This window comes from Neopelma chrysocephalum, unplaced genomic scaffold, assembly GCF_003984885.1.
Source record: "Neopelma chrysocephalum unplaced genomic scaffold, ASM398488v2 Primary Assembly neopelma1_76, whole genome shotgun sequence".
In the NCBI taxonomy this organism is placed as follows: domain Eukaryota; kingdom Metazoa; phylum Chordata; class Aves; order Passeriformes; family Pipridae; genus Neopelma; species Neopelma chrysocephalum.
This window is the reverse complement of record NW_020897737.1, coordinates 351,876-364,831: the sequence shown is the minus strand read 5'-3', so window position 1 is coordinate 364,831 and position 12,956 is coordinate 351,876. Positions and strand designations below refer to the sequence as shown.

At 40.1% G+C, this 12,956-nt stretch overlaps 1 protein-coding gene across 2 annotated transcripts in view; it reads right to left on the bottom strand.

Moving 5' to 3' along the window:
• The window catches only part of EGFL6 (EGF like domain multiple 6), a 36,860-nt gene that overhangs the window by 20,591 nt on the left and 3,313 nt on the right, over positions 1-12,956 (bottom strand). The window contains exons 2-6 of one of the 2 annotated variants that reach the window (XM_027689188.1): positions 9,534-9,643; positions 7,256-7,348; positions 4,338-4,457; positions 2,689-2,808; positions 1,404-1,538 (exon numbers count right to left, since the gene is read on the bottom strand). In XM_027689188.1, the coding sequence (XP_027544989.1) occupies positions 1,404-1,538; positions 2,689-2,808; positions 4,338-4,457; positions 7,256-7,348; positions 9,534-9,643 (578 nt within the window). Of the gene's footprint in view, positions 1-1,403; positions 1,539-2,688; positions 2,809-4,337; positions 4,458-7,255; positions 7,349-9,533; positions 9,644-12,956 lie in introns of those variants that run through there. The other variant, XM_027689189.1, reaches the window with a different exon arrangement.

Here is a 12,956-nt window from a genome sequence, read left to right as displayed (position 1 = left end):
AATTAAAAAACAGCTCACCAAAACTTTCTCAATCTTTCATTCACTGTAGAAGAAAAGCAATGGAAAGTAAACCTGAGTATGCCAAGATGTTATAAGATCTTTAATCTACCCCTCACATTCTAGCATACGTATAATGCTGTATGAAAAAAGCATAATCAGGAAAATTCAGTAGAAAGTACTGCGGTCAACTCACAGCAAAATGTACAAGCAACAAGAGTATTTGATTTTGTTCTCCTTTTTCCTTATTTTTCTCCATCACAAAGATGTTTCTGATTTCTCCCACATGAGGGAGTCAAGCTGGTGCACAAATGTTTGTGCCACTGGCATTTTATCCAGATTGCATCATTTTTAGCAGCTGACAAGTCCTCTCATAAGTCAGCAAACAGACAAGTAGCAGGAAGACTGACTCAAAAATCTGGTATTTCTGAAAGTGAGATTGAGGTTTGCAGATAAAATCCTGACTACTGAGACCTCTCCGGTGTTTCCCCCATCCACACATATTGTATGAAAAAATATTTTTTCCAGTTTAAGACTCTCAGGGTTTGCAGACAACAAGAAATGCAAATTTAGGTCTCCAAACCTGCCTCACGATCTCCCTCCTACCCCTCAGTCAATATCAATCAAATATAAACAAAACACATGAATTCTCTTTTTTATGCACTTGTAGTAGTTCTAACCCTTCCAGGCCCTTGTGTCGTCAACAGCTTGAACAATGCTCCTGTGGCACCTGCTGCAGGAACTTATACTTTGCTGTTCTTCCATCATTCAACTAATGGATTGAAACAGGAGTAAAGGTGATTTGACGTTTGTTTTGACACCTGAGCATGTCAAGATAACTTTCTGCCTGTATTTATTCTTGTTAGGGAGAAACTTTGGCATGCTACAGAGACCTGAAAAGTAATTGAAACCTACTATTTTCACACATTTTTTTTCCATGGTCTGTACTGTCCATCCAAACAACTTGTTTTAAAGTCATGAAGGCACTTGATTCACATTCCTCAATAATGACACACAAAAAAGGAAAAAAAAGAAAAAAAACTTGCTCATCACCATTTGAAAGCCAAGACAACAAAAAAGGCTCTTGAACTAAACCTGTACCAGAAGTGGCATTTATTTTAGTCAACTGTTGCTACCTTACTACTAACTCTTGCACATCTTGACTCGGTACGATGAGGCAATTTAAATTGCAAGTGCCAGTGGTTACTTTTTTCATAAGGCTACAGAGAAAACCCAGAGAAAAAATTCAAAGTGTCATCAAGAATATCCTTAGGGTGACATCTTTTATCCACTTCTGAGGCAGTATCCTCAGGCTAGGCCAACATGCTTCAGGCAATGACAGGGAAGATGCACACTGTGGGGAAAAAAAAAGAACGAAGAAGGAAAATTCACAAGCTAACTCTTACCTACACAGTCATAATGGCCACTGACGTATTTCAGTTCATAACCAAGCTGGCACTTGCAGTAGTAGCTTCCAAAGGTGTTGATGCATCTGCGGTTGTAAGAGCAGAGAGCTTTGCCAGTGGAGCATTCATCAATGTCTAGAGCAGAAGGGATGCTGGTCAGAGCCATGAGAAGGTAAAATGGGAAAGCAAGAACTAGTTGGGATTTGCGTGGGAATGGTTTGGTCTTGGCTATCACAAGTTGTTTAATAAATAGCTCCTGTAACTTCATGCTTGGTGATGGCTTTTGGCTTTTGCATGTGTTCTTCTGAATGAAGCAGCAAAATGTGAACTAACTTCGTGGAAGATTTTGAGACCTGGCACGGTAAAATCTAGGGTAACTGGCAGTGTGGATTCTCCTCACTGGGGACAATGATTTCCCCTAAGGTCTTGGAGTAGGCTCAGGAGGAAGTACAAAAATTCCTTTATTTCCCAGAGAATGGAAATGTCAGAGAACAGTTTAAGAGAAAGTTCCAGGAACAGCAGCAGCTCTTCTACTGAACCTCTGCACCTTTCCTTGCTGGGCTAAGGCAAGATGTAACAGGGAGAGGGTTTCCAGACTGTGAGTGGTCTGTCCAGGAAGGCAGATGACAGGGACAGTGAAGAAGGAAGCCTGGTATGGGAGGAGCCTAAGAACATGATATTCAAAAACCATTGTAATTTAATGCTACTAATTTAAATTTGTTTTGTTGTAACATCAAATTTAAAATACTGCCAGTTATGGTATTTGGCATTTGTCATTCCCTATCACATTTTAGCACATAGTAGTGACTTTGAATGTAATTCATCATGCCACACTGCTGCCCTTTATGGCTTAGAACTGCTGTGATGCGCTGCTGGACACCATGGTCAGTCTTTTTATAATTTCTACCATTTGTTTCCATGCTTAGGTGATCAAAGGGAAGTGGACAACAATTCAAAAATATTTAAATAAACCTGGACAGCTTCCTGAAGACAAAACATTGTATTTAATGGCCTCATAGCAATAGGGAGAAACTGAATCTGTTGATGACTCTAAATCATGTCAAAACATTCAATTATTTATTGGAGATGAGACTTATCAGAAGAATTACATGGCCGATAGTACAAGAACAGTTTTTTAAAAAAGCATGAAAACTTTATATCATACTCTGATTAACAAGAAGAATTATTCAATCCAGCAAGGAGGATTAACTACTTCCTAACCTTTCCCCAGAATCTTATGGTTTCAGGAATCCTACAGAAAAGAGAGTGAGCTCTCTAAGCATACCAGTGCATGTCCTTCCATTTGGTCCCAGCTGAAGGCCACCTGATGGACAGAGACACTGCACCTCCCCTTTGACTTCTTCACATCCATATTGGCAATTCACCATGGCACATGTCCGGGAACCTGAAAACAGTATTTAAAATAACAAAAAGAGCAAAATTCTAGGCTGGGATCACACACTTAAGTTAGATCTGGATGAACACACAAATTAATCAGAACAACAAAATTCCATTCATCATAAATAAAGCTGTCTATACATTAACACATTAATAATTCTGGAGTCCATGTGATAGATCTTACACTCCTGTCTACTTTGTTCTTTCCTTATCAGCCCTTATTCCTCTCTTTTTTGCTGATCCCAGTTCTGTGACTTTTTAATACCACCCTTTAGACTCAGAGAGAAATGGAAGGAATAAATATCCATTTCTCAAGGATCTCAAGGGCCTGCAGCTGCTGTCTGCCAGTAATACACACCATGGTTAGTAATGCAGTGGCACGAACCTGAGATGTGATGTATGGCAGGGAAACCCTCCAGAAGCTCTGGCCCCTGGGCACCTTTTGTGGCAATTTCAGTCTCCCTGCCATAAGTGAGAGAGAGTAGTAGCTCTGGTTTTCAGACCTGCTCTACAGCTACAGACCCTGCACTCCTGCAAGTATTTGCCAAGGCTGGGTACCTTTACAATTATTCTGATTGACTTGCCAGACGGGCACCCTGCCTGATGAACGGTTTTCTACAAGATTTGGAGATCAAAGACTACTTTCAGAATTTATGGTTTTCTATCGTGTTCATGGGAAAGACTGTGCTGTACCCCATACAGCCAGGTCCTTTGGTTTAGAATAGAGGTCTCAAGCAGGTTGTTCCACTGCTCAGATGACTGGCTTCCTTGTCCAACTGATGGATCTGCTCCAGTCCAGTGAACGCTATAAAGGACTGTCACCATGTTACCTGGGTTTTGTGAAATTCAAAGCCAAAATACCTGTATGGAACTGCTCAGGTGAAGAAACAAAAGTATTTTCTACAAACAAAACTCAATCATTGAAAAACAAGATGCTTCCTCAGGTCTGAAAATCAGGTTGGCTAAAACAGTAGAATGCTTTCCATTTCATGCTGGCTTAAAGACAAAGAAGATACGTAGAAATATCTATTTTCCCCAGAAGTTTAGATAAGCCTCAGCTCAAGGAACAAATGTTTGCAAGAAGCTGGCAGCAGCTGTGGGAGGCATATCAATACAGATAAAATAAATCAGTCATGGGGCACAGAAAGGTAAAGCAAGGAATAATGGCATGTAAAAAGTAGTCTGTATTGGTGCTTTGCTTGGATAGATTAATTTATCCTTACTCAGCAGATGAACTGGCAGGACTATGCACCGAGATTGTACTAGCTGTCCTTCATCTGAAGTAAAACTATCAAAGATTTTTATTCTAGAAGGATCAAAACTCCTCTGAATACCAAAATACAAGTATGACCTAGTTTACTTTATCCAGGAACTACCAAATAGAAAAGCCTCTTTCAGCTGTGGCAGTACCAGAGAGCTGGGGTAAAAACCCTATACTAAATAAGCTAAATCTGTTCATCACAAGAAGAAAATCTGCTGGAATTAAATGTGATTAGATGATTTTGGTGTGCCTGTCCCATCAGCTCTATTACTTACTTGCACATGTGCCATCTGGCATAAGCATGTACCCGTTGAGACAATAGCACTTGTAGCTGCCATGTGTATTCATACATCTGTGCTCACAAGGACGTGGCTTCAGTCCACATTCGTTCAGATCTGCAGAAGTTATTGGAATTAAGTGAGTGCTGGGTTTCTATACATATATTCATACATATAGGTGGATAATATTGCCTAATGCATTGGATTCCCCAGAGTAAAATCATTTGGATGGAAAATGAGCCAGCCCCTTGCAAAATGAGAGTTTAGCAGACCATCTGGCTGAAAGACTGCTAGTAAAACCAACATACACAGACTTCTACACTTGAAAAACTAATGCAAACTCTGGCCACATCTGGCAGCTTGTTAGGAAGAAATGGAGTGGTGGAGAGAGAATTTAGTTACTCTTTTTTTGGGAGTTATTTGTCTGTATTTCTCTGATTCTAGCTGGAGATTTTAGCCCTCCAGCTGACCTCTGTACTAGAAAGGCAAAAATGAGACTGAGAACAGCAAATGAGTTTAAGTGAAACAAAGACTTTTACTTTTGTTTTTCTGAGCTACACATTGGCATCAAGGTTATCAGTAGCAGAAATTAAATACAATATATGTATTGTATTTAAGAATTATGTGACTTAAAAAATAAAAGGACCAATCTCAAAAATCTCAAAATCGTGAGAATGAAAGCATCCTAAATCTTTCTCAAAATCCAGGATGTAAAGACTTTGCAGAAACTAACTCAATTTCAAATTTCCAATAGCTATTCTTCACAGGGAGAAAATGAGAATTCTAAAAAGTTTAATTTGTGCGGTATAGGGTGAGCAGTGTTCACAATAATATTTGGCCTATGACAAGGGGACAAAAATCTGTTTGTGACTTCTGTGAACTGACATCTCTACCTCTTCTAGTGATGAGTAAACAGGCAGAATGCATTAACAGAATGCACCAGCATATGCAGCCCTTTCAACATGTGCTGTGTTTAACAGAACATAGGACCAATAATATATCTTCAGTAAAGATGCAGCTCTCCAGGCAAGCACTGAGTTTGTGTAGCTCCACTTCTAATGGGAGCAGCATCTGTTCTCATGCCTATGTACCCTGCAGACCACAGGGTCAGCCATTCGAAGCATAAACTTTGTGGAGGTGCAGAAGTGTTTGTTACAGCTCAGTCCAGGGAATAAAGAGGTTTTCTATTTCTAAAAGACATTCTATTATTTAAATGTAGGGTGTGTTTGAAAAAGGGCAACCTATCTGCTTGCAAATCACACTGGATTTTTGTGCTACTGTGGCTCCACTAAATAATCAAGACCCTCTTAACAAAGCAACTAGGGAGCGAACTGGAGAACAAAAGTTATTCTACTTAGGCCATACATTTTCAAAAGTGCTTATCTGCACCTATCTCACACAATGAACCAATAGCATACACAGCTCTAAAAAAGAACCTATGGAGATAAGGCTAATTTGGCTCAGACTTGGTGGCAGACTAATACAGTCCCCTTATCTCTGTTATTTTAGTTAGCTCATGTTGAGCGCTCAGCAGGGCATCCTGTGTAAGGACAGACCAAAGCTACATCTCCAGTAAATTAAAAGTGGGTATGAGCATTCCTGGCTGCTGGAACACAACCACCTAAATGGCTATACTGTTGAAACAGCTCTTGGAGACTCTGGGAGACTTCTGGCCTGTGCCAGCAACCACTTTACCGAAAAAATCCTGGCTGTGCTTCAGAAGGTAGAAGAGCCCAGGGTCTAAGAGGTGATTTGCACATGTGGGTCTGTGTGGTGCTTCCACCATGCCTCAGACTCTGAACTTACTGCAAGTGGCACAGAACTGATCTAATTGCCTACAGAGGGCATTTCAAATGCAGATGGAGTTACTGCACAGAAAACACCTAAAAACTGGGGGCTTCTCTGTTGCTTTTTGGTAACGTTTAAGCTGCCAAAAATTTTTGAGGTTAAACTTCTGGGTTTAAAGGCAGAAATTGTAAGTAATACCTACATATCTGTTACATATAACCACAGTTGCTGTTTCCCTTTCTTCTCTAGTGGTACTGAGGAATTAAGTTCTTTCCCTGCGAAAAACACCAAAAGTCGAAAGATGGAGTTTTCTAAAATACTTAACAATATAGCTTTATGGTATATTGTTTGAAATATACTGTGTAATAAATGGGTTGTTTTGACTATAAAAAAAAGTGTGTTTAGGACATCAATGCAAAATTTTCAATCAAAGGCTGCAGGAGCTTGGTAAGGTAGAAAGTACCTGCAGTTCACTCATCTGTGCTGCAGTAGGATGGACCTGCTCCTTTCGTCTGATCCAACACAGGGGTCTCATATATTGGAACAGGAAAAAAATTGAATTCTTACCAATGCATTAACTGAAATATTTCCATGTTGAATTGCAAGTTTATGGAGGGAAAGTGGTGCATTTACAATTTCTGAAAATGCAATTCTAAAGACTCCCAATTCTGATTCTCAGAAATACCATTCAGCATCTGCAAACAGCCCAGACAGTTGATAAATTACATGTCTAGCATATAATTGCATGTCTTTCTGATTAGCAGGCTAGTTAAAAAAGAAACATGGATTGCTAGTTAAGAAAATAACATGGGTTCTGGAATTGACTGCCATCTCTTCTGATACTTTCCTGTGTAATCTCTCCATGCCTTAATCCTCTGACTATAAACATGACAGTTTGCCCTTGTCATCAGCCCATAGGACATACACAATATAGGTTCAAACTTCTGTTTGCTGAAGGAGACTTAGAGCTTGCCTGGGATGCTGGAGATGTAAGAACCTTAAACTCTTAAGTTCTTCTACGTAAACATGAAAATATCCTGGTTTACTATCTTGGAAGATGACACAAACCATAGTACAAGATAAGGAGACACAAAATCAACAGTGCTTTCTGGAGCATATGCACTAACCTTGATTACAGGTTTTCCCCGTAAATCCAGGGAAACATTTGCATTTGTTTGGTCCCATGCACTCTCCATACTTGCAACCATGTCCACAGGTAGCTGGTGGAGTCAGGCAGAGAAAGGAGAGAGAAAAAGTTAGAAATATTCTATTTGAAAATTTTTGCCCTGCTTAGTTGCCTAAAAACTTTTTGCACAAGTTCAGCATCCTCCATACCTCTCCCTCTAGTCTGAGCATGGTAGCTAGTGATCAGCACTTTATATCTGCTTGAGAATAGTGACACTAACATAAATTAAAAGAGTTTGGTTTTTTCCAGGTTTATAAAGACCTGGAAAAGAAGGGATTACTTTTAGGTCTCTCTCTCATATTTTTTCTGCCGTGCTTACAACTCACATTTAGTAGTTTTGTACTCTTGCATATTTCCTGTTTTTAAAAAGCCTATGTGAGAAGCAACTGGCCAGCAGCTTGACTTGCTAGGCTTGGCATCTGGAGTAGGAAAGCGGCAACAAGACTCTCCTGCAGCCAAAGGAGACACATTATCCTACAGCAGTTTTACAGTCTTGGACCTTCTGAGTTACAGCTGAGGAACGTGTCTATCCCATGGTGGAACATCCAGAGCACATCTGTCATGAGGCAACTGTCCTTACCACACATCCCAATAGGTATAATTGCATCAGGTTTACAATAATTTGAGAGGGCTATGCTTAACCTGGATGGATTAAAAAGTAACATTTTCTAACTCTCAGCCCTCTAGATCATCAATCAGAAATTAAACTGACTTTTATAAGGCTTATAAGGCTCTTAAAGCCAATATGATTGTCAACAGGGGGGTTATGCAGGAAGAGCAAACAAGACATGCATTTAAATCAGGACTTGCTCTGTAAAAACAGTGAAAGAGTAGGCACCAGGATGCACATCTCGATACCTTGTGTAGTTAAGCTGATCTGCAAACTATAGGAAAGTCACAGTGTTAATTACTATATAATAAAATGAATAATTAAAATTCATACTTCTGATTTCAAGTATCTTCCCTACATTTACAGAAGCATTCAGATGTACTGATCCACTAACTCTACAGACTGAGGCATTTTTCAACACTGTTTCTGTCCTTGAAGGCAACATGACACACTGTAAGACCAGCTTGTTCCCCTGGGATCCCATGCATCCTTGCTTGGCATGATCTCCCATGGGATGGACACATTCCACAGCTGTAACTGAGGAAATCCAAGACTGGAAAAGACCAGCTTGCAGTGTTAGCACTGAAGCAGAGAACACCACATCTGGATTTACAATGCAGAATTACATTATAGGTGGCTTAAAGTAATTTGCCAAAGAAGAGTCTTCAAAGTTTATGAAAACCTATTGCTTTAAAACAAGACAACCTACTCCACTGGCTGATCAGAGCTGTATTTGTCACCTGTCCCTCCAGCTATTCATTTGCATCAAAACTAAGGTGTTATTAAGCAATGCAAAAATATGAAAATAATCCCTTTTTCCTTTTTTAAAATGATGTTATATATATATATAAAGCAGAGACATTTTATGATCTTCAGCAATGAATAACCCTAAGCCTCTATACAAATTCACCAGATACAAAATGCCAAACCCTCTGGGACAACAGGTGCAACATCTGAAAAAGATTTCTAAAACATATATTTTATGATTTTGTTGTGTTTTGCACAAGTACGGTTGAAGAGAAAGATTCCACATTGCCTTCTCCTTGGGATCTGTAGACCTTTTACAAATTAGAAATGTCTTAAGAGCCATTGTCTCTTCATTAAGCCAACGATCCACAGACCCGAACGCTGGCTGGCTACCCAAGCTCAAGTCAGGTGCACTTATTGCTTGAGTTTTATTTATGTTTTCAGAAAGTTAAAACCTCCTGGTTCTCAGAGGCTGTGTACTCTGAAGATAAAGAATACCAACTGATAGAAAACTATTTTAGGGGTCCTTACATAGCATTGGAAAACACTGTGGTTTTGGCATGTTCTCAACAGCTGTAAGAGTATAGGCACTGACCAGGGCTGTGCAGGAGATTGGAACAGATGGTCCCTTCTGGATCTAAGAATCTCTGAATATGCAGTTGATGGCTTGTTATTATTTACCCAAAGCTCTGTTTTTTTTAGGAGATGGTCTTTCAAATATGTTTTATTCACTCTTTCACAGAGTTAAGAAATTTCACTCCTCAGGTTTCTTTCTGTAACTTCTGGCAGACATATATGAAACCCCTTTATCAGTACCAAGTACACAGCCACGGAGAGGAGACAAGCATAAAGTTAATGTTACCTTCGCAATGGCCCTTGTTCTTTTTCCAGCCATAACAGCAATCCAACCTGGAACCATAGCGACACACCCCAGGCTGGCTCACAGCCACCAGCTGCCCACTAGCTCTCAAGCTGCATAAGGAAGGACAAACAGCAGCTTCATCAGGCAAATGCACTTTAGTTCATTCCTCTGTGTACTCCATTGCACATTTCCCTTATGTTTTATCCTGTTAGGCATTTTCATTTCACAAAACCTAGGGCAGTGTTCCTAGAGAGGAATGCAAAGTCACATTTGATTAGAGAAACAGGGGAGCTGGGAATGTTTCACCTGCAATAAATTAACTGTGCAACATAAACCCTTTCTAATAAGAAACTTGGCAAAGGCAAAAAATACAGCCAGGTCCTCTGCTAGTATGAGTCATTTTTAATATCAGTGAAGTCAATGGGGCTGCCTCAGTTTGTGCCACATGAACAACCTGGATCGAATATACGATGCCACACCTGACAGCACTTTTGCTTTGGATGATGAAATACTGATTCTACAGAAATGCATGTTCTGAACATCAGGCAGCCCCATAAAAGATAGCGACTTGCAGGCTCATAGTCCCTGCACACATGCAAATTGGTTGCATAAGTGCAGACAGTCTTGAGCATTCTGGTTGCACGGGACTTCCTGACCATAATGTTAATTTCACCTGCTGATAAGCCAAGGGGGTTCAAAGTCACTGCAGATCAACAACTGCAAGAGTTGGAAAACCTGCCATGTTAGTTGCCGAAATTATAAATCTGATGCAATTCCACCTACTCTGTGCTGCAACTAGTACTGTGGATTTAGTTGTCTTCTCCCTCTGTTTGCTGTTACTTAAGTTCTCTGATACCACATGCCTGTCCCCTTCATGAAATTCTTTTTCCAAAATCCTTTGTCCCCACTGCTTTTTCCAATCCATAATTTAAAATGTGCATTCTTCAAAGAGTCCAAAGTGTTAGTTTTGACACAGAATACACCTTATTGATGGCAGCTTTATAGTAAGGGATTTGAGGTACTGAGGGGGCAATACACAACAAAAAATATCTCATGGTGGGAAAAAGAAAGATGGAAAAAGTAATCAGGCATGAAATTTTGTATTTTTTAGTCTGAGGCACAGTAAATCCATTGCTTTATCACATTACAGCAGTGCTTTGCACTTATCCTGTGCTTGCTTATCTGTAAGGGTTGCACTCATATCAGAACAGTTACTGTAAACATCACTGAGGCAAACTAATAAAACAAATAAATGCATACACTTCAAAGATACAATATGTTACACCAGCATTTTCTTTAGTAGCTGAACCATTGAAAAGAGAAGGGAGTTCAGAGGAAATGCATAAGCTCATGTACCTGAGATACTCTGAATGAAGAGATGGTCTTCATGTCACCGGACAAGTAAAAAAGCCTCAGTCTTGGACTAAGTTGTTCTGAAGTTACCCAACCTTTGCCATCAACCCAGTGATGCAGTTTACAGGAGTACATGTACCTCATCTTCAGACAGGTGAAAAAGTGTATTGAATAGCTATAACTCCTCTGTGTGCATCTGTGAGAAATCAGCACCCTGCCTCTGCATCCATAGACAATAAAATAACTTTTTTCCATTTTGTTCTGTTTGCAGGCTAGAAAGTGCCCTTGAATTTACCTGGATAGTAAATGTACATTCCACTTCCATCCCAGAAAATCCCCTTAAATGCATCTGGATAGTGCTATGACTCCCCTGAAAGGTTAAAATGCCTAAAGCTTGGAGCAAGAAGGATCTCATTCCTTTCCAAAAGGTGCTTATTTTCACAGGAAAAAACTTACTTAATTCAGTAATGTTTTATTTAGTAATTCACTTCAAAATCAAATTACAGTGACTTTATGAAGTATACAATATATCTCAAGACTTCAGCACAAACTTCTCTTAAAACTGGGAAATGTTTCCTAAAACTGCAAATGAAATTAACATAGCTGTACTCTATAGATCAAGCCCTGGACAAGGTCATTCTTGTGTTCAGATTTTCACAACAAGTGCCAAGTTAAAACTTACCTTTGGCAGTGGGAAAGATCAACTAGACTAGTGAGAGCCCACCTGGATCCAAAAATCTGGGAGGAAAACCAGTTTTGCCAGCTTAGTCCCTCTCACCCATGAAGAATCAACATCCATCAGCTCTGCCATTGCTGTCAGGAGTTCAGCATTTTGTGCAAAAGAAAGAAATTTAGAAAGAGGAGATTCTTTCATGCAGGCAGATCCTTTCCGGGAAAAAGGATCCAGAACCCTTCTGGATATTGGGGGAGAAGTAATGTAGACTGGAAGCACAGGGCACTTCTGATCCTTCCCTGTATGACATTCTTGTAGGATTTCAGAGGCCTGAGTGTGATGGCTGGGCTTGTCGCTGTCTGCTCAGTGTGCAAAAAATTCCTGGCCTTGAAGAACCTGCAGCCCAAATACACAACTCAAGAAGAAGGGCAAGAGAAGGTAGACTGTGCAGGTCAGTGGCAAGAGCGGTCTCCGAATTTCTAGTGAAGAACTCTGTCCTCTGAGAGGCAGCAGCTTACAGCACTGGTGCTAAAGGTAACAAATGGCATACTTAGCTGTCCAGTGCCCAAGCAGGAGAGATTTTATATGGCTCTGTTGCTGCTGACATCAGTAGGGTGGTATTTAGCAAAGAACAGTGAAGATGAATAGCAACTACAGCAACCCAAGGCCTCCTTAGTTGAGATGACAGAAAACTGGCTGCATTATTTATCACAAGATTGCTGTGAGCCCCTAGCACCATTATAAACTAAGTGGGACCCTCAGGTGTTTCAATTAAAATTCTAGGAAAGGTTTACTGCTGCTGTACCAGGCTGTATTGTTGTTGTGCTTTAGCAATGGTACTCCCCAATTCAGTGCCCCCACTGAGACTCTCCAAACCTGTTTTCTTCTCCTGCTTCCCACTGCAGTGGGATGGAGTTGAGAATTGGAGGCACAAAAGGTAAAGATCATGGGTTAAGAACCACTTACTGGAAACAGCAATGAGATAAGAAAACCAACCGTATAAACAAAAATACTAATGACAGAGGGTATAAGGAAAGAAACTATGCACATGAAAAAACTTCCAATATGGGATGGCTCCCTCTGCAACGTTTTCTTGACTAGAAGGAACCCCTCCTCCCTGGAAGACAGTCCCTTTCCTCCACCCCCAGCAATAACGTGAGGTGGTATAGAATAACATCTATGTCCTGGCCAAGCCCTCCTGGCTACTGTCAAATATTAACCCTGTCCTGGCTGGAATCAGAATGATTGTGTACAGTTCTTAACATCCATGGTGAAGAAATTTGAATTATATATGGTATATATGATAATAAAAGCTATGAAGAATGGCCTATTTACAGAGGATTATAAGAACTTGGCTTCAGTTGAACAAACCAAAAGCTGAGAGGGGAATGTAATTG